The sequence below is a fragment of the Polypterus senegalus genome, chromosome 1 (assembly GCF_016835505.1).
Source record: "Polypterus senegalus isolate Bchr_013 chromosome 1, ASM1683550v1, whole genome shotgun sequence".
NCBI classification, from domain to species: Eukaryota; Metazoa; Chordata; class Cladistia; order Polypteriformes; family Polypteridae; genus Polypterus; species Polypterus senegalus.
In genome coordinates this window covers 313,363,765-313,384,089 of record NC_053154.1, presented here as the reverse complement: position 1 = coordinate 313,384,089, position 20,325 = coordinate 313,363,765, and the positions used below count along the sequence as shown (strand labels likewise).

At 42.6% G+C, this 20,325-nt stretch overlaps 1 protein-coding gene across 1 annotated transcript in view; it reads left to right on the top strand.

Annotated features, from left to right (window-relative positions):
• Positions 1-20,325, top strand: part of LOC120516581 (broad substrate specificity ATP-binding cassette transporter ABCG2-like) — a 113,130-nt gene that overhangs the window by 78,382 nt on the left and 14,423 nt on the right. Inside the window, exons 10-11 of the mRNA XM_039738389.1 lie at positions 486-575; positions 12,333-12,457. Coding sequence (XP_039594323.1) covers positions 486-575; positions 12,333-12,457 — 215 coding nt within the window. The remainder of the gene's footprint in view (positions 1-485; positions 576-12,332; positions 12,458-20,325) is intronic.

The following is a 20,325-nucleotide window of genomic DNA, read 5'->3' as shown; positions in this document are numbered from 1 at the left end:
AAATGAGCCAAAAATCAGAATTGAGTCACTTTTTACCTGCAGCATTTAGTAACATTCAGTAACAAATGGACTCAAACACAAGCTGCTTTGGACTATTCAACTCATTTTTACCATTGCAACTTTCCTCCAGCATTGCTCCGAGATTTCCTCCAACTTTAGGATTGTGGGTATTTGCCCCTTGTCCCTTCCATAGATGGTGCCTATGATCATAATAATTACAGTCGATCCATAAAATGCAATCCCCAGTGTCATTTAAATGCTAACCCAGATGTTGCTTTTCTTAGGATATCAAACATTAAGTACAGCCTGAAGATATTCTTTCATTCCCCCCTCATGGCCACAGTGAATAAGTGGTGGAATCTCCATTCTTGTCCAGGTTCTTTGCCATTAGGCTGTGCTACCAGAGGAAACTAAGTTTTGGGAACTTTCAGTACAACTCATTTGTCAGTAATTTATTATTATTATTATTTATTTTTTTTTTGTAGAGCGGGCTCTCTGTTCTTCTTGACCTCCAATATGTGCTTCTCTAGTGTTTCCGCCATTGAGCTGTTCATCAGGGACAAGAAGCTGTTCATGTAAGTGTGCGATAAAATACCAAGACCTGCCTAACTCAGCTGCTATTCTTTTCGTTTCATTTCGATCACACCATGGATCTTTATCTTTAAGATACCTGAAGGATCAGGAGTGAATTAAGTGCAGAAGTCAGGTTTTTCATATTGCTTTGCCAGGATTGAAAATCTCACATTTTGAGAATAGGAGACCAGGAGTAGCAATATGAAACAGAAATCAAAACAAGCTGCGGTGAAAGAGAACAGAAACCAATCAGCAAAACTGAAATGAAAGTCAAAAATCCTTGGGGAGAAAAACAAACAGAAGTGCAAATACCCTAAAAGTGTCCACCAAGTCACTAACTCATCTCTCTATTATAAAAAAAAATCTTGGAAGGAATTGAGAGACGAGACGTGATTTTCTAAGAGAGACACTTTCACGTCCCGCGAGACGAGTCTTCGTGCCACGAGATTTAACCGGAAATAAAAGACAAAGAGTAGACGACAAAGTAGAATGTCGTAAAGAATTCTAAAACATTGGCACAGTACACATGCAGAGCAGGTTAGAGATAATGGAAGTAAGAAAATTCGAAAGTCGCAAAAAAAATGATAGTAAAGATCGCATTAGCGCAAACAAACAGAAATTATTACTTGGTGAAATAACGGAAGAGAGAAAAAAGATTGGATATTTTTTCGAATTTAAACTTTAAGTTGGAGACTTGTAGATTGTCTAATTCGTGTTGCCATCAGGGAAAAATAAATAGTGTTTCTTCCCAATGAAGAGGCGTATCTGTGAGAAATAAAAAATTTGTTGTTTGGTGAAAGTGAAAATTTCAAGCCCCGTGAGATAAGAGGTTATGCAAAGAGATTTGGAAAAGTCCTGCCCACATAACCGCGCACACGGTCCAATCATTTCTCGTTTTGTGTGGATGCTATTGCCAGACACATTTCTTGTAGAGAGAAAGAAATGATATTCACTCACGGCGAGTTATACGTTGCGTTGTCACGACGTAATTTCAAACATGGAATCAAAATTCAACTGAGTGGTGGCTCCTGAGGCTAGGGGTCTGCACTAGCAGTCGGAAGATTGCCAGTTTGAATCCCGTGAATGCTAATAGGGACTCTGCTCTGTTGGGCCCTTGAGCAAGGCCCTTTAACCTGCAATTGCTGAGCGCTTTGAGTAGTGAGAAAAGCGCTATATAAATGCAAAGAATTATTATTTATCATTATTAATACGACATTGACGAAAAGGTAAAAGCAAAAAGAGAACAAATACGAGGGATATCCAGAATAAAAGGTTACAAGTGCCCTGGAGAATGCAGGGAATTTTTTTTTTTCGAAGGTTGGCATACCTGCGTGTAGGGGGGTCCTAACGGTCAAAATAAGCCCGGGACCGCGTCAGTCAGTTGTGAAATGTCATCACAGCAAGCGAGTTCGTCAACCTCTGCTGAGGCCGTTTGCTCCACATACCGCCGATGCGAGATTCGTTCGGTCATCAAGTTCCTCACTTTGCGTCGCGAATCCGCGGCCGAGATCCATCGTCAGCTTGTGGAAACTTATGGAAAGAATTCTTGGGTGGGAAACGTTTTCCAACAATGAGGAGGTGAAGGAGACAGTGGAGAAGTGGCTTTCGGAGGTGGAGCGGAGCGTATTCGACAAGGGTATAAAAAAGCTGGTGCCCAGGCTGAAGAAGTACATCGAAGTGGACGGCGATTATGTTGAGAAATAAACACATATTTTGGAACATACCCTGTAAATTTGGTTGAAATATATTCATTTTTCGATTTTTAACAGCTGTTGTAACCTTTTTTTCTGGATATCCCTCGTATATGGACACAGGTGATATGACAGTAGTGTGCAGATATTGTTTGGCTTTAAACTTTAAGTCGGAGATTTGTCGATCGTCTAATTCGTGTTGCCATCAGGGAAAAGCAGTGTTTCTTCCCAATGAAGAGGCTTATCCGCGAGAATTAAAAGATTCGCTTTTTGGTGAAAGTGAAATCCACATACGCGTGCGGCAGAGACGTGAAGTTGCTGGCACGAAGTTGTTGCCGAGCAGGGGGCAAAGCCCCCTAATAATGTAAATTTTACTTGTATGTAGAGAGCTTGACACATGGCACTGCACAATGCCAATTCAAATAGCACTGGAATCCTGACACCACCCAAACATAACTTCTGGTCATTACATTATTATGGCAATGGGGTTGTTGCCAATTTCACAAATTCACAAAAAGGTGCCACGGGGACAAAACAAAATAACAAAAAATTGTAAACACAATGTCATGCCTAATGCAGAAAACAAGTCATAGTGGTAATATTCCAAAAACACCCAACAATCATATTGTGTTGGTTTGAAGCTGGTAAAGCGATCCTGAAAGGTACATTTAGGCTTCCTCCACACAGCTATGTTTTGCTTAAAAATGTGGACGTTAGTCTCCAATTTTGTCTTTTGTCCAAACTACCCTCACATTTTTAACCTTTTGAAAATGTTCTCCAAAGCCATGCAGTTTCTGAAAATGCCAGTTTGGCATTGCAGTGTGGGTGGTTTAAAATGAGATGTTTTGAAAAGGCACTCTGATTAGACCCTGCTTATTACATTTTCTGTGCTGCTTTGCTTGCCCAATACTTGTGTACCACTGTTAGTAACAATTCCATCTCCTTGTCAGTCCAAACAAAACAGTGTTTTTTGTCTTCTTCTTCAATATGGTCCATCCCTATGTGTGAATGCAAGCTGCAAATCAATGGCTAGCATAGAGGAGACTTCCTCTTGCAGTTTCTGGCAATGCCTGCAGGCCCAGTGTAGGTAAGCCACCACATCATGCATTTTCAGTTGTTTTAGCGTGAGAGGAGATACTTTCATAAATGATGTAAAAACACAACCAAGATGGCATCCAGCTGCTTCCTTTCCCCAGTCTGTACACGCATGCACTTCTCTGCTCTGCCGCACGCTACATAACGTGATGAGGAGCAGGGTCCTCCACAGATTCTCCAGTACACTAACGCTATGCAGAGCAGAGATGGTGGCCTCCCTTGATGATTTGAGCACAAAGTGCAGGAAGGTGCCCCCCCTTTAATATTTCTCTCACACAGTAAAACAGGGGTCTCGAAACTCCAGGCCTGGAGGGCTGCAGTGGCTGCAGGGTTTCATTCTAACCCTTTTCCTAATTACTGATCAGTTTTCACTGCTAATTAACTCCTGTCCCCTTCATTTTAATAGCCCTGTTTTTAAGGATTCAGTCCTCTGCATTGATTCCTTTCTTCATTAAATGACAGCCAAACAGAAATGAGACACGAAACGAGCCAACAGTTGAGCAGCTAAACTTGAATTTCAAACTCCAACCAATTTTCACTCCAACCAGTCTCTTAATGAGAAGCCAATTCTCTGAGTTAATTAAACTCGTTATTTAATTCCACAGCTTGTTGCTGTTGATGTTTTGGTGACCTGAGAGATCAACCTGGGGGCTGTTCCACGAAGCGAGCTTATAAAATCGAGGATTATTTGTAATAGCCTCGCTTGAGTTAGCCTAACAGTTCACTTCAGGCTCATTGAGTTCCACGAACAAAATTCAGGTGTATTTAATCTCCGCTAATTCAAGCCAAGCTTGATAAGCGAGGCTCGTGCGCGTCCACGCGATATAAAAGGCAGCCTTGTTAATCGATGCTGGATAAGTAAGTAAGAGCTGCGTTTTTTTCGCAGGCGGAGCAAGAATTATTATTACAAGCCTATGAGGACTACAAAGCTATAATAACTAGAAAGGGAAACATGAGCTGTATTATCAAAGCTCGTGAGGCTGCATGGCAGAAAATAGCTGACAAGTTAAATGCGTAAGAACATGATTTTAGTAACTTTTGTGTTAAGGATGTCAAACTATTTAACAACTAAATGAGAACAGTTTCAAGCCTTCAAAATGTATAGTCATTAAAATTTCCTTTTACATATGCATTTTGTTACCAGTTGTAAGGTACTTTAAACTGCACAGGCTACTACAATGTCCCACGCTCTGTCTGGTGTAACTCGGAGATGCCGCAGGCAGTTAAACCTGGATTTGAACTGTCCAAATGTCATTTCAATGCGTGCCCTTGTCTTACAATGGGCATGGTTGAAATGTCTTTCTGCTTGTGTTGCAGGATCTGTATATGGTGTGAGAAGAAACGGTAGACATGGGTATCCTCTGTCACCAAGCAGCACACCAGGAAAAATTCCTATAATGGAAAGTAGACACATTAGACTGTAGTATAATAAACTATAGTATATTTGTGAATTTTAGTTGACTTGCCTTGTCTGAGGCTTTGAGCCAGTGAAGACTTGCGAAAAATTCTGGCATCATGTACTGATCCTGGCCATTTTGCCACAATGTTTGAAATTAGATGTTCAGCAGTGCATACCATCTGAAACATTTTAGGAAATGGTAATGACATACATTGCTAATGTTGGACGACTACACTTTCACCTCTTGTATATAAATGTGAGATATTATCAGTACTCACCTGTACATTAATACTGTGATATGATTTGCGGTTTATGTAATCAGGCTCTGTTGGACCTGCTGGAGCCTTTATCCTCACGTGTGTAGAGTCAATGGCTCCAATGACGTTAGGAAAGCCTGACAAATTAAATTCAGTTACTTATCAGGTAATGATTTATGTGCTGTAAATGAGTAGATGTTTAAAGATTAAGCACCATTAATTCCAAAGAAAGTTTCCTTAATGGCAAGAATTCCTCGGTGGCCAGGAAAGGTAATGAATATATTTAAAAAGGACGCAAACCTTCCTGATTTCACAGGACACTGTAGCTTTGCTTAAATGTTCAGCATCCCCCACACTGTACAGAAATGAACCACTGGCAAAATAACGCAAAGCGATACACAAAGACTGTGCAACCGTAAGGGCTTTAGAGCGACGTGTGTTTTTAGAAATGTAAGGTTCCAATAACTGACACAAATATGCAATACTGTGTCTACTAAATCTATAGCACTCGTATAAATAATCATCCGCAAAATGCAACGGATCTATCCTGGGCTAAAGTAATTGTGGAACCTGTTGCCTTAAAGCTCTACGAATGAGCCTCACTCCCTCATCAACTGGATTATGAATAAATGGGCACGCCATGGTTATTCATGTAAAAGCCTTCAATGCACTCCTTGTCATTTTATACTTTCTAAGTAATTAGAATCGTCTGCATGTAATCTGTAATAATTTTATATTGGAGGGTCGATGTGTGCGAAAGAGGGAGTGAACAGCAGCAGAATAATCCCAGCCCCGCAGAATGTCGTGCTGTGACATCACATGGCTTGTCCAATCATATTCATCAAGCTAAGATAAGCGTCACAACTAACCTGCCACGGAGCAGGCTTGTCCAAGAGCATATGTTGACATAGTAATTAAGCGGAGCTTCAGGTTAGCCTCGTTCGTGGAACCGAATTTCGAGAAATTATGACGGGATTATCGAAATAAACCTGGATTTTGAGGTTAGCTCGCTTCGTGGAACAGCCCTCTGAATGAGACCGTCACCTTTCTTTATTTTCAGATATTGTGAGATGGGCACAGGTGAGCTGGTCACGTGGCGGCTCGTTTTGTATCTTATTTTTATTTGGCTGCTAATTAAGGAAAAAGAGACAACTAAGAGGCCTGAGTCAAGCTGATTCAAATTAAGGCAATAGCAGCTTAAACGGGTCACCAATGAAGAAGGTGGTTAGAATGAAAACCTGCAGCTATTGCGGCCCTCCAGGACAAGAGTTCGACACCCGTGCACTAAAACATATTTAAATGTGATATTTCAGTACTTTTTCGGTATATACTGTGCAACACTAGTATGAGGTGGGTTGGCTGGAGCTTTTCCTGGCAGCACTGGGCTCAAGGCATTGCATCATAAGGTCCAGTCTCACAGCATTAACAACAGCAAGGACTATACTGACTGGCCTTCTAGAAAAACCCTGTTGGGTAAAGATACTCAGATATACTCCTGGAGATAAGCAGTGGCTACAGGTTTTTGCTTTAACCATTTTCTTAATTAGAACCCATTTAATTACTAAAAATAGCCAATATTTGGTTTGGGTTTAGTTAGCTAACACATTTGTTACAATTAACCGTTAGTTGTCTGTTTTACGTTTAATGTTTAAGGTTAAGTGTAGCTGTTGCCTGTTTTTTTAACCAGCCATCCATTAATAATGAGGTGTAAATGACAAGTAACCACCAGCTCCCCAGCTAATGAGTTTCTATTTAAACCTGTGCTCATGCATAATTTATTGATTTATTTTTTTATAAACCCCCTGTTTGCTGCACTCGCCACCCCCCAGCGGGCGCTACACGTTAACCTCTTTGCAGTTCAGCCTCTCATGTATGGGGATGCGGATGTACAATTTAAACAGATTTTTATTTCTATGGGAATTGTTACATATGCATAATAGCACTAACTATTTTACATTACAGCGAGTAATTAACCGTAGTAAAAAATTGTTAAACGTAATAATTTTAAAGTAAATTATGTTTCAGGTTGCGTTAGAGTTATTCGTTGCGTTATACAATTTTGTTCTGTTTAGATTTGAAATGAACACACAAATACTTTTTAAACTTACACTTTCACTGTAAAACTTCAGTAAAAACAATTTATTTGAATTACATTTTTGTCAATATCGCACTGAATTTTGATTCCGTGTTTGGACTTACATTATGACGACACAACGTATAACTGCCCGTGAGTGAATTTCGTTTCTTTCTCTCCAATAAATAAACCAACTTTTTCGAATGTTTGTCTCTGTGAATTGTTAATTGTCTTTGCAAAAGCTATTCTAATGAGAAACATTTTAATATGAATGGCATATCAAGATCTTCTTTGGTGTCTGATGTTATCCCCTGAAGATGTACTACATTACCTTTCTTGGATACGTACATCCTTCTTTCAACAGTAATTCAGGCGGTGGAAGACCGGACGGTGTTAACAGTTGTATATATTCATTGTGATATTGTAGGTTGATGTTTTCATCTTCCACACCATCACCACCTGTAACTGTTTCAGCGTAGTCTATCGATACACATTTAACCAATTTGACATGTCACCAATCAACAATTTGCTAGTTAATTTGTTTGACTTCATCGTTTCTCGGTGCTAGGATTGCCCACGTTCTCATTTCTTCTATTGATAACCCTTGTGACGATTGGCCGGCGTTTCAGTCTGGCCGGGACGTCTCTCAACAGAAACAAGGAGGAAGAGCAGCCTTTTTAGGGCACTACCTCCCCGAGGACACTAGATGGCAGCTCCCCTGGACGGAAATGGTTCCTTGGATTCCCTCAGGGCATCATGGGACATGGAGTCCAATTCTTCAGCCTCTGTTGGGTGCCATGGCTGCCGCCGGGGGAGCTCACAAGGAACCTGGGGACTTCTACTGTCATTACAACCCAAGTGCTTTAGAGGCACAAAGACGGAAGCCCACAGTACTTCCGGGCTACTTGAGGAAGGAGGATGTGGCGTTTGACCTGGAGAAGGAACACTTCCGGGTCAAGGACTATTTAAAGGACTGGTTGAGACCCAGCAAAGAGAGCCAGAGTTGGGAGGTAGTGCGACAGAGCTGCTGTGTGGAGAGGAGGATTGATTTATTATTATTGATTTATTGCTTATGGTGGCGGAGGTGCTTTAGGGCACTTTATTGAAGAAAATAATTAAAAATCAACTTCTGGGTCATTTTACCCCGTGTACTGCGTACTGTCTGTTGGGAAAAAAGGTGCAAAATAGCGCCACCAAGCGTCCACGTACTTACACCCTTCAGCATGAAATTCTTCAGTAAGATTTGGACATAATACGTCTTCTTTTATTGGGAACTTAAAGTGAGGAAAACGCAAAAATTTATACGAGCTAAGAGAGCAGGAACTGTGTCTGTCAAAAGCATTCACACGAATGAGAGGTGAGAGGGCCGTGTGCGAGGTTGAATATGGTTGAGAGGAGGGCGTGACTTGAAAAAAATCGCATGGCCAAAGTCTCGTCTCGCGGGACTTGAAATTATCTCTTTGAAAAAGTCTCGTCTCAGGATTTTTTTATTGATATCAAACAAATAGTATAGTAACATAAAAGAAGACATTTTCATATTGAAATTATGAAGAGAAAAAAAAAACATCTCCACCAGTGCCCCCTCAAAACCCAACCCACCCTGGAGCTGTTTAAGAAAATAGATACAGTGGACCCTTGACTTACGAACTCAATTCGTTCACGAGGACTGGTTGTAACTCAAGTTGGTTGTAAGTCAAGACTATTTTTCCCATAAGAAATAATGGAAATACCCATAATGCACTCCAAACCTCCCACAACAACACTTACTTAACCTTTTCATAATCCAAAAGGGTTGTATAATGTGCATAATTTACCAAAAACACCAATAATTTTTCTAATGTACTAACCAAAAAGTTATAAAAAGTGCGTAGCCTACCAGAAACAACAATGTCATACTGTACTCACCATTTAATTTGACATCTTTGGGCTGCAGAAAGGGAGGAGGAGGAGAATGAAACGGAAGGTGGTTATTGTTGAGAAGGAGTCTCCTTATGCAAATCTTTTCTTTGTAAAATTGTCGAGATGGTGGATTTCGACATGCTGTACATATTAACGAGTGAATTAGGGGCTAAGCCCATTAGGAATCATTTCCTAGGGTAATATAATAATAAACTCTCTGGGCAATTTTATATTGAATGTTTTGGTGGTTAGAGTTTCTAGAAGAATTTTGAATGTTTCTAAAAGTATTATTCCAACACAATGGCATTGATAAGGCAAGATCTCGGATCCATTTTTGAGTGACTGGGGTAGATGTAGTTATGGAGTCATGAAACTGAGCATGCAGAACAGAAATGCGTTTAGTGGAACATGAGGGCGAGAAAAAGAAATCAAATAGATAGATAGATAGATAGATCTTTATTGTCATTGTCACTTTTACAAAGAAACAACGAAATTGAAGGTGCAGTCGACTCAGTGTGAAGCATAAGAGTTAAAAAGACAAGAAGAGAGAAAATAATGACAAACTGAATAGTAATAAAAGTACTTTACAAAATATACAAAATGCACTTAAGTTGACTTGTATTGCACATTAGGAGAGAATAATATGGAGCAGTTTTATTCTGAGTTCGGGGCCATGATTGCTTTTGGATAAAAGCTGTTTTTAAGGTGGTTTCTCCTGGTTTTTATTGCTCTGTAACTCTCTTGCCCGATGGCAAAAGCTGGAAGACTCAATGACCGGGATGTGATGAATCCATGTCTATTACTTTTTTGCGGCATTGGGAGGTGTAGATTTGTTCCAGAGTGGGGAGGGTACAGCCAGTTGTTCTCTCCACTGTCCTGACGACCCTGTGGACCTTTTTCCTATCTGCCGTACCGCACACACACAGTCCATACATGATCACACTCTCGATGGAGCTGTGATAAAAGGCAAGGAGCAGATTTCTGGGGAAGTTGTTCTATCTGAAGATTCTCTGAAAATACAGTCTCTTCTTCAGCAGCTCCTTGGTGTTGGCGCTCCAGGTCAGGTCATCCTCCAGCTCAATGCCCAGAAACCTAAACACCGGTACCCTCTCCACACAGGCCTCGCCAATGATGAGTGGTTGGATGTCAGTTTTGTTTTTTCTAAAGTCAATAATAAGCTCCTTCGTTTTTGTGGTGTTGAGGAGCAGGTTATTGACTCTGCACCACTCTGACAGCCGCTCCACCTCGTCCCTGTATGCCAGCTCACCCTCCTTGCCCGAAATGAGTTTGACCACCGGGTGGCTGGGAATTGGGGGGCAGAAAAGCTTACTCCACACGTCCTGGGCAGCTGGGGGCTGGGCAGTCTTGTGTCCTTGGAACCCCTGCAGATTTTGTTTTGTTTTTTTCTCCAGCCATCTGGAGTTTTTTTGTTTGTTTTTTTTCTGTCCTCCTGGCCATTGGACCATACTTTATTCTTTGTTACTTAGCATTGTCCAATTTTATCCATCCATCCTTCCTCTTCCGCTTATCCGAGGTCGGGTCGCGAGGGCAGCAGCTTGAGCAGAGATGCTCAGATTTCCCTCTCCCCGGCCACTTCTTCCAGCTCTTCTAGTGGAATTCCGAGGCATTCCTAGGCCAGCCGAGAGACATAATCCCTCCAGCGTGTCCTGGGTCTTACCCGGGGCCTCCTCCCGGTTGGACGTGCCCGGAACACCTCACCAGGGAGGCATCCTGATCAGATGCCCGAGCCGCCTCATCTGACTCCTCTCAATGCGGAGGAGCAGCTGCTCTACTCTGAGCTTCTCATCCTATCTTTAAGGGAAAGCCCAGACACCCTGCGGAGGAAACTCATTTTAGCCGCTTGTATTCGCAATGTCGTTCTTTCGGTCACTACCCACAGCTCATGACCATAGGTGAGAGTAGGAGCGTCAATCGACTGGTAAATTGAGAGCTTTGCCTTACAGCTCAGCTCCTTTTTCACCACGACAGACCAATGCAGAGCCCGCATCACTGCAGACGCGCACCGATCCTCCTGTCGATCTCACGCTCCATTCTTCCCTCTCTCGTGAACCCGAGATACTTGAACTCCTCCACTTGGGGCAGGATCTTGCTCCCAACCCTGAGAGGGCACTCCACCCTTTTCCGGCTAAGGACCATGCATGGTCTTGGATTTGGAGGTGCTGATTCCCATCCCAGGCGCTTCACACTCAGCTGCGAACCGATCCAGAGAGAGCTGAAGATCACGGCCTGATGAAGCAAACAGGACAACATCATCTGCAAAAAGCAGTGACCCAATCCTGAGTCCACCAAACCGGACCCCTTAGACACCCTGGCTGCGCCTAGAAATTCTGTCCATAAACGTTGTGAACAGAATCAGTGACAAAGGGCAGCCCTGGTGGAGTCCAACCGAGGACACCCAGAGTGCTTCCGGGTGCTCATGCAGCACTTCCGCCACACCAGGAAGTGCCGCAGGAAGTCCATCGGAAAGCACCTGGAGCACGTCTGGGTGAGAATAAAAGGGGCTGCCTCCCGCTAGTCAACAGCCGCAGTCATGAGGAAGAAGACAGAGCTCGGTGGAGAGGAGTGGAGGTCATGAAGGACCGTTGTAGGGCCTTTGAAGAGGGTGCGTGGTGCAGGGGCACCGTGTGCCGTGTGGACTCAGGTGTCTGTCTGTCTGTCTGTCTGTCTGTCTGTCTGTCTGTGTCTGGGGCTGGCTTCCACAATAATTTATGAGAGGATTATATTCATCTGCTCCCTGTTTTGTTTTAAATCTAATAAATGGTAGGTGTTGCCCAGCATGGGGGAAAACAAGATATATTTCTATAAGTAGCCAAGATGGTAAGGAAAGTGCGAAGTTTAGCCATGGATAGCAGACCTATGCCCAATGATACATTTCAAAATCTGGAAGGGAGATACCTCTGCCCGTCCTGGATCTGATTAAAAAGGAGTGTTTGATGGCAGGTCTTTTGCCGCTCCATAGAAAGGAGCTGATAGCTGATCTGACCTGAATCCAAAAAGAGAAAGGTGGAAGAACGGGGGACAATATTCATTTTAATGATTTCCAAATGAGTTTGAAAGCAGAGAGGTTATTCCAGGAGTGCATTGATTGTTTTACTTCATTAAACACTGTGTGGAAGTTTGCGCTTACTATATCGGTATGTCAGCTAAGTGAAATGTTCCCACTTTTCTCCACTGCAACTGTCTGAGATGGAAAACACAACCCGCTGGCAGCACGCATTTAGAAATGGGTCATTTTTAGGAGTGGTGGCTGATTTGCAGTTTTGGTGGGCCTATGGTGACCAACTCTAACAGTCTTTTGTCTTGTTTTTTGTTTTTTTTTTTAGTCACCATTACACCAGTGGATACTACAGACTGCCCGCTTACTTCATTGCAATGCTTATAGGGGACCTCATTCCAATGAGAACACTGCCAGGGGTCATTTTCTCCATCATTACCTACTGGATGATAGGTGAGTAGAATTTTGAGAGAAAGCTGAAAATGAGAGGGTCCAGGGCTGGATTAGGTCTGCATGGGGGCCTCAGCATGAGCTCCCACCCCAAAAGATCACATAAACACAAGCGTGCATACAAATCAAAGGCAAAACACTTTACTTTACAGGGCCTTCAGAAGGTATTCAGACCTCTTCACTTTTTACAGTTTTTTTATGTTAAAGCCTTCTACTAAAGCAATTCAAATTATTTTTTCCCTCATCAAAAACACTCAATGCCCTTGGAATGACAAAAGGTAAATATCCATCCATCCATTATCCAACCTGCTATATCCTAACTACAGGGTCACGGGGGTCTGCTGGAGCCAATCCCAGCCAACACAGGGCACAAGGCAGAAAACAAACCCCGGGCAGGGCGCCAGCCCACAGCAGGGCACACACACCCACACACACCAGGGACAACTTAGGATCACCAGTGCACCTAACCTGCATGTCTTTGGACTGTGGGAGGAAACCGGAGCACCCGTAGAAAACCCACGCAGACACGGGGAGAACATGCAAACTCCAGACAGGAAGGACCTGGGAAGTGAAGCCAGGTCTCCTAACTTCGAGGCAGCAGCGCTACCCACTGCACCACCGTGCCGCTCCAAAAGGTAAACAAGATGTTTGAATATTTTTGCAAATGTTTTAAAAGTAAAAAAACTGAAATATCCCACTGACACAAGTATTCTGACCCTTTACCCAGTACTTAGTGAAGCTCCTCTGGCGGCCTTTACAGCCTAAAGTTGTCTTGGGTTTGACATGACAAGGTTCGCACAACTGGACTTTGGGGTTTTCTGCTATTCTTCTCTGCATTCTCTTTCAAGCTCTCTGTCAGGCTGGATGGAGACTGTCGGTGGACAGCAATTTCCAGGTCTCTTCAAGTCGGGGTTGTCACTGGAGCACTCAAGGACATTTCTGGAGTTGTCCCTAAGTAACTCCTGTGCTGTCTTTGCTTTGGGTCCCATTGGAAGGTGAACCCTTCAGCCCAGTCTAAAGTTCAGAGTGCTCTAAAGCAGGTTTCCATTAAGGATATCTCTGTAATTTGCTCTGTTTAGCTTTCCCTCAACCCGGACTAGTCTACCAGTCCCCAACCCCACAGCATAATTCTGCGAATGCAGTGCTTCACCACTGTGCAGGTGATGAGCATTCCAGATGTGATGCCAAACATTTCAGTCTTGGTTCCATCAGAACAGAAAATCTTGTTTCTCATAGCCTGAGTCATCTCTCTATTACTGTATAATAAAAAATATCTTGGCATGAGACGTGACTTTTTGAAGAGACTTTTTGGAATGAAATCCCGTGAGATGGAGACTTTTGACAGGAGATTCTTTCAAGTCACGTCATACTTACAACCTTTTTCAAACAAGACCACGGTCATCTAACCTCTCGGTCCTGTGAATGCTTTTGGCAGACACAGCTTATAAATTTTATCAGGACTATAATTTTATAAGTTCTAGACGACACGTCAATGACTAAGCGAAGAAGAAAGAGCAACGCGTCGAAAAGAGACCCAAAAGCGCGGGAGAGAAAACAATGCAAAAAAGAACAATAATAATCTATGTGCAAATTCTGAAAATAAAAAAGTAATAATCAGCCCGAACCAGATAGATAGATAGATAGATACTTTATTAATCCCAAGGGGAAATTCCCATACTCCAGCAGCAGCATACTGATAAAAAAAATATTAAATTAAAGAGTGATAACAATGCAGGTATAACAGACAATAACTTTGTATAATGTTAACGTTTAACCCCCCGGGTGGAACTGAAGAGTCGCATAGTGTGGCGGAGAAACGATCTCCTCAGTCTGTCAGTGGAGCAGGATGGTGACAGCAGTCTGTTGCTGAAGCTGTTCCTCTGTCTGGAGATGATCCTGTTCAGTGGATGCAGTGGATTCTCCATGATTGACAGTAGTCTGCTCAGCGCCCATCGCTCAGTCACAGATGTCAAACTGTCCAGTTCCGTGCCTACAATAGAGCCTGCCTTCCTCACAGATTTGTCCAGGTGTGAGGCGTCCCTCATCTTTATGCTGCCTCCCCAGCACACCACCGCATAGAAGAGGGTGCTCGCCACAACCGTCTAGTAGAACATCAGCAGCATCTTATTGCAGATGTTGAAGGATGCCAGCCTTCTATGGAAGTATAGTCGGCTCTGTCCTCTCTTGCACAGAGCATCAGTGCTGGCAGTCCAGTCCAGTTTATCATCCAGCTGCACTCCCAGGTATTTATAGGTCTGTACCCTCTGCACACAGTCGCCTCTGATCACGGGGTCCATGAGGGGCCTGAGCCTCCTAAAATCCACCACCAACTCTTTGGTTTTGCTGGTGTTCAAGTGTAGGTGGTTTGAATCGCATCATTTAAAAAGTCCTTGATTAGGTTCCTATAGTCCTCCTCCTGCCCACTCCTGATGCAGCCCACGATAGCAGTGTCATCAGTGAACTTTTGTATTGGAAGTCTGATGTATGTTGGCTGAACAGGACCGGAGAAAGTCCAGTCCCCTGCGGTGCTCCTGTGTTGCTGACCACAATGTCAGACCTGCAGGTCCCGACACGCACGTACTGAGGTCTGTCTGTAAGATAGTCCACGATCCATGCCACCAGGTGTGAATCTAGCATTAACAAATGGAAATTAGTACTCGGTGAAATAACAGAACAGCAAAAAGAGATTGAATATATGGACATGGGTGATATGACAGAAGTATGTACATATTGTAAGGCTTTAAAGTTTAAGTCAGAGACTTGTATATCGTCTAACTCATGTTGCCATCAGGTAAAAGTAGTGTTTCTTCCCAATGAAGAGGCCTATCTGCGAGAATGAAAAGATTTGTTGTTTGGTGAAAATGAAATCCACAAACACTGCAGGCAAAACATCCAAATCTACAATAATCTGTTTGCGTTCTCATCATTCAATGCTCAAAACGTAGATTTACACAATAATTGACCTTACACTATGAGAATTAAAGCTACAACAAGTTTAATTTCAAATAAACCACTGTGGAGGATGGCCGGCCGTTTATCCCGGCCAATACCCCCAAGCCGCCAGGTGGAGCCCTCCTTGCAGCATGGAGGTCCCCAGAAGACCAGCAGGGCATCATGGACAATGGAGTTTTTATGCACCGCCCTGCTGGATACCATGGGGGCCACGAGAGGGAGCTGCAGGGAGGACCGAAGAGTTCTTTGTGCCCTATGACCCGGAAGTTCGCCATAGGAAGAGTGACGGGCTTCCGGATGAAGAAAAGAACTTTTACCTGACCCGGAAGTGATTGAGAATCATATGGACTGGGGATTGGGAACACTTCCAGGTCAGGAGATATAAAAGGACTGTGAGAGCTCCCAGACGGCGAGCTGAGCTGGGTGGAAGGGTGGCAACGCGTCTGGGAGTGGAGGATTGTTTAATGTGGAGGAGAAGGTGCTTTGTGCACTGTGGCAATAAAATAAAGTCAGAATTTGGACTTTTACCTGGTGTCCGGAGTCGTGGACAGGGGTTCAAGGGAGCGAGAGAGCCCCCTATCTACCACACCACATATATATGTATATTTATGATAATGGAGAATTGATGCAACATAGAATCGAAAGAGTTAAATGATCGGGCGTATTAGAAATTCTACAGCCAATAATAGATACTAATCCATATATCAAAAAGTATCGCACATTACACAAAACTTATCTGGAAAACACGGACAACGACATTTTCTTGGATTTTTATATGACTCTGAAAGATCACGGTCACATTTATAATAAACCAACATTTGACGAATTGTCAGCGATAATAGTTTCGAAAGACAGAGATATCAAAGACAGAGTTGATATTCGTGTATATCCAATAGCAAAGCACGATGCAAAATGAGATCTTGATATGCCATTTGTATTAAAACAAGTCTCCCATTAGAATAGCTTTTGCTATGACAATTAACAAATCACAAGGACAAACATTTGAAAAAGTCGGTTAATTTATTAGAGGGAAAGAAATGATATTCACTCACGGGCATTTATAGGTTGCATTGTCACGATGTAAGTCCAAACACAGAATCAAAATTCAGTGCGGTCTTGTAGAAAAGTTAATTCCAAATATTGTTTTTACTGAAATTTTAAAGTAAAAGTGAAAATAATGCATATGTAACAATTCCCATGAAAATAGCAATCTCTTTAAATTGCATACAGTAATCCCTCACTACTTCGCGGTTCACTTTTCGCGGGTTTTTAAATATTGTAGTAGTATTTCCTAGTCTAAGAACAACAAAACAAGTTCGGTGACTAAGTGCGTTGTCACTCGGGCTGTGATTGGTACATGGGAGGGAGACGACAAATCACAGCTTCCCGCTTTCTAATCGGGCCCGTGATTGGTGCTTTGACTGATGCCCAGATCCCACAGCACCTCCCTTTGTCTCTCTGTCGCGGCCATTTCACTTCAAGCATTCTCTCCGAGCGGTTTACTTTACACTGTACTGTGTGTGGTTTTTTTTGTGGTTTCTTTGTGTTGAACTTTGCTTCAATTTTCACCCCCTGCAATGGCTCCCAAACGTGCTCCTTCTTCCAAGGGTGGTGCTGAGTCTAAACGCCAACGAAGAATGATGACGATCGCTGAGAAGGTGAAACTTCTGGATATGTTGAAGGATTGGAGAACGTTCACGGCTGTGGCTGCAGACTGGCTAAGGATCTGCAAGAGCGGTCACAGGAATGGGATGACGATATGGTTCGATCAGTCCAATTTTGTAACAAGGTCGACAACGTCATGACCACCTACATGCTGCTCTTTGACCAGAAAAAGAAGCAGCGGCAGCAACTGCCGATCACAATGTTTTTGCAGTCTCGCAAAAAAGAGCCAGTTCCTACTACTACTACTACGGATACACCTTCGGAAAACGTGGAAGAGGTGCCCCAGGAAATGGCACCGCCGTCTAAAGAGACGTGAAATACAGTCATCGGCTGCACAGTAAAAGTCATCATCACCTTCATCGTCATCATATTTACTGCACAGCATATTTATCACCATCAACACGTCATATATAAGTACGTGTACTTTGCTATACAGTAAATGTAAACTTATCTACCGATTTCATATTGCTTAACAGTTGTCCCGGTTATTAATAGAGTAAAGGTTGGGTTGTAAACAGTACAGGGAGGGTTTAAAAATGTCCAAATACACGTTAAATAATTAAATAAATATGGTGTTGCTACATCACGGAAATTCAGTTATTGCGGCCAGCCTTGGAACCTATCTCCCGCGATAAATGAGGGATTACTGTACCTGGTAAACCGAAGCCGGGGGTTGGCGAGCAAAGCAAGCAGGGGGTGGATCCCCTTAGTTTAGGTAAAAAAAATAATTCTAATTACAGTGGGATGCAAAAGTTTGGGCAACCTTGTTAATAGTCATTATTTTCCTGTATAAATCGTTGGTTGTTACGATAAAAAATGTCAGTTAAATATATCATATAGGAGACACACACATCGATATTTGAGAAGTGAAATGAAGTTTATTGGATTTACAGAAAGTGTGCAATAATTGTTCAAACAAAATCAGGCAGGTGCATAAATTTGGGCACTGTTGTCATTTTATTGATTCCCAAACTTTTAGAACTAATTATTGGAACTCAAATTGGCTTGGTAAGCTCAGTGACCCCTGACCTACATACACAGGTGAATCCGAGTATTTAAGGGGGTCAATTGTAAGTTTCCCTCCTCCTTTAATTTTCTCTGAAGAGTAGCAACATGGGGGTCACAAAACAACTCTCAAATGACCTGAAGACAAAGATTGTTCACCATCATGGTTTAGGGGAAGGATACAGAAAGCTGTCCCAGAGATTTAAGCTGTCTGTTGCCACAGTTAGCAACATATTGAGGAAATGGAAGACCACAGGCTCAGTTCAAGTTAAGGCTCGAAGTGGCAGACCAAGAAAGACTTCGGATAGACAGAAGCGACGAATGGTGAGAACAGTCAGAGTCAACCCACAGACCAGCACCAAAGACCTACAACATCATCTTGCAGCAGATGGAGTCACTGTGCATCGTTCAACCATTGGCACTTTACACAAGGAGATGCTGTATGCGAGAGTGATGCAGAGGAAGCACAAACAGAGCCGCTTGAGGTCTGCTCAAGCACATTTGGACAAGCCAGCTTCATTTTGGAATAAGGTGCTGTGGACTGATGAAACTAAAATTGAGTTATTTGGGCATAACAAGGGGCGTTATGCATGGAGGAAAAAGAACACAGCATTCCAAGAAAAACACCTGCTACCTACAGTAAAATATGGTGGTGGTTCCATCATGCTGTGGGGCTGTGTGGCCAGTGCAGGGACTGGGAATCTTGTCAAAGTTGAGGGACGCATGGATTCCACTCAGTATCAGCAGATTCTGGAGACCAATGTCCAGGAATCAGTGACAAAGCTGAAGCTGCGCCGGGCTGGATCTTTCAACAAGACAACGACCGAAACACTGCTCAAAATCCACTAAGGCATTCATGCAGAGGAACAAGTACAACGTTCTGGAATGGCCATCTCAGTCCCCAGACCTGAATAGAATTGAACATCTGTGGTGTGAGTTAAAGAGAGCTGTCCATGCTCGGAAGCCATCAAACCTGAATGAACTAGAGATGTTTTGTAAAGAGGAATGGTCCAAAATACCTTCAACCACAATCCAGACTCTCATTGGAACCTACAGGAAGCGTTTAGAGGCTGTAATTTCTGCAAAAGGCGGATCTACTAAATATTGATTTCATTTCTTTTTTGTGGTGCCCAAATTTATGCACCTGCCTGATTTTGTTTGAACAATTATTGCACACTTTCTGTAAATCCAATAAACTTCATTTCACTTCTCACATATCACTGTGTGTGTCTCCTATATGATATATTTAACTGACATTTTTTATCATAACAACCAATAATTTATACAGGAAAATAATGACTATTAACAAGGTTGCCCAAACTTTTGCATCCCACTGTAATTTAGCAATACGCTGTATTAAAACAAAACATGACAGGAGTGAAGGGGTCTGAATACTTTCTGAAGGCACTGTACTTTATCTATCCTTATAAACAAATCATGTCAGTTGTCGATGGGTGAACACTTTATGATTTTTTGGTTGACTTGCAAGCCACAGACAGGTTTATCAAATCAGCACAAAATCACGAGAAAGACATTAAAGGTGGTTAAAGGTAAAGATATGAAATGCATTGTAGCTCAATTTGAGAGGCTTGTAGCTCCTGATGCTTTTTTGACATGTCTAATGGGAGCAGCCAAAAAAAGCAGAAGAAGATAATATTGAGCTGCGGTGAGCTGGCACCCTGCCTGGGGTTTGTTTCCTGCCTTAATAATCATAATAATAATACTACATTTTATTTATATAGTGCCTTTCCCATGCTCAAGGCACTTCACAGAATTTAAGAAAGAATGGCAGGGTATACAGTATATAACATTGTACTAAACCAGATAAATAAATTAAGAAGATTAAGACAGTAAATTCAGAGAAAGCCTAACAGACAACATAATTGATGGTCTGCACACACACACACAGGTTACATGAGCATCTTGACATGGAGGTAAACTGAGAGAAGGGTAATAAAGTCAAGTAGAGCTAAAAGCCTTCCTGAACAGATGAGTTTTGAGTTGTTTTTTAAAAGAATTCATGGAGTCAGCTGATCTGATTAATTTCGGTAGGTCATTCCAGAGTCTGGGCACTCGCTATACAGCTGAAGGCCCTGCTGTCACCCATGGAGTGTAGATTAGTGTGTGGCACAACAAGATTGCCAGAATCAAAGGACCTCAGTGGGCGGACAGGCACATCATGATGGAGAAGGTCGCTGATGTAGTTTGGCGTAAGGTCGTTTAAGGCTTTGTAGGTTATTAGTAGGATT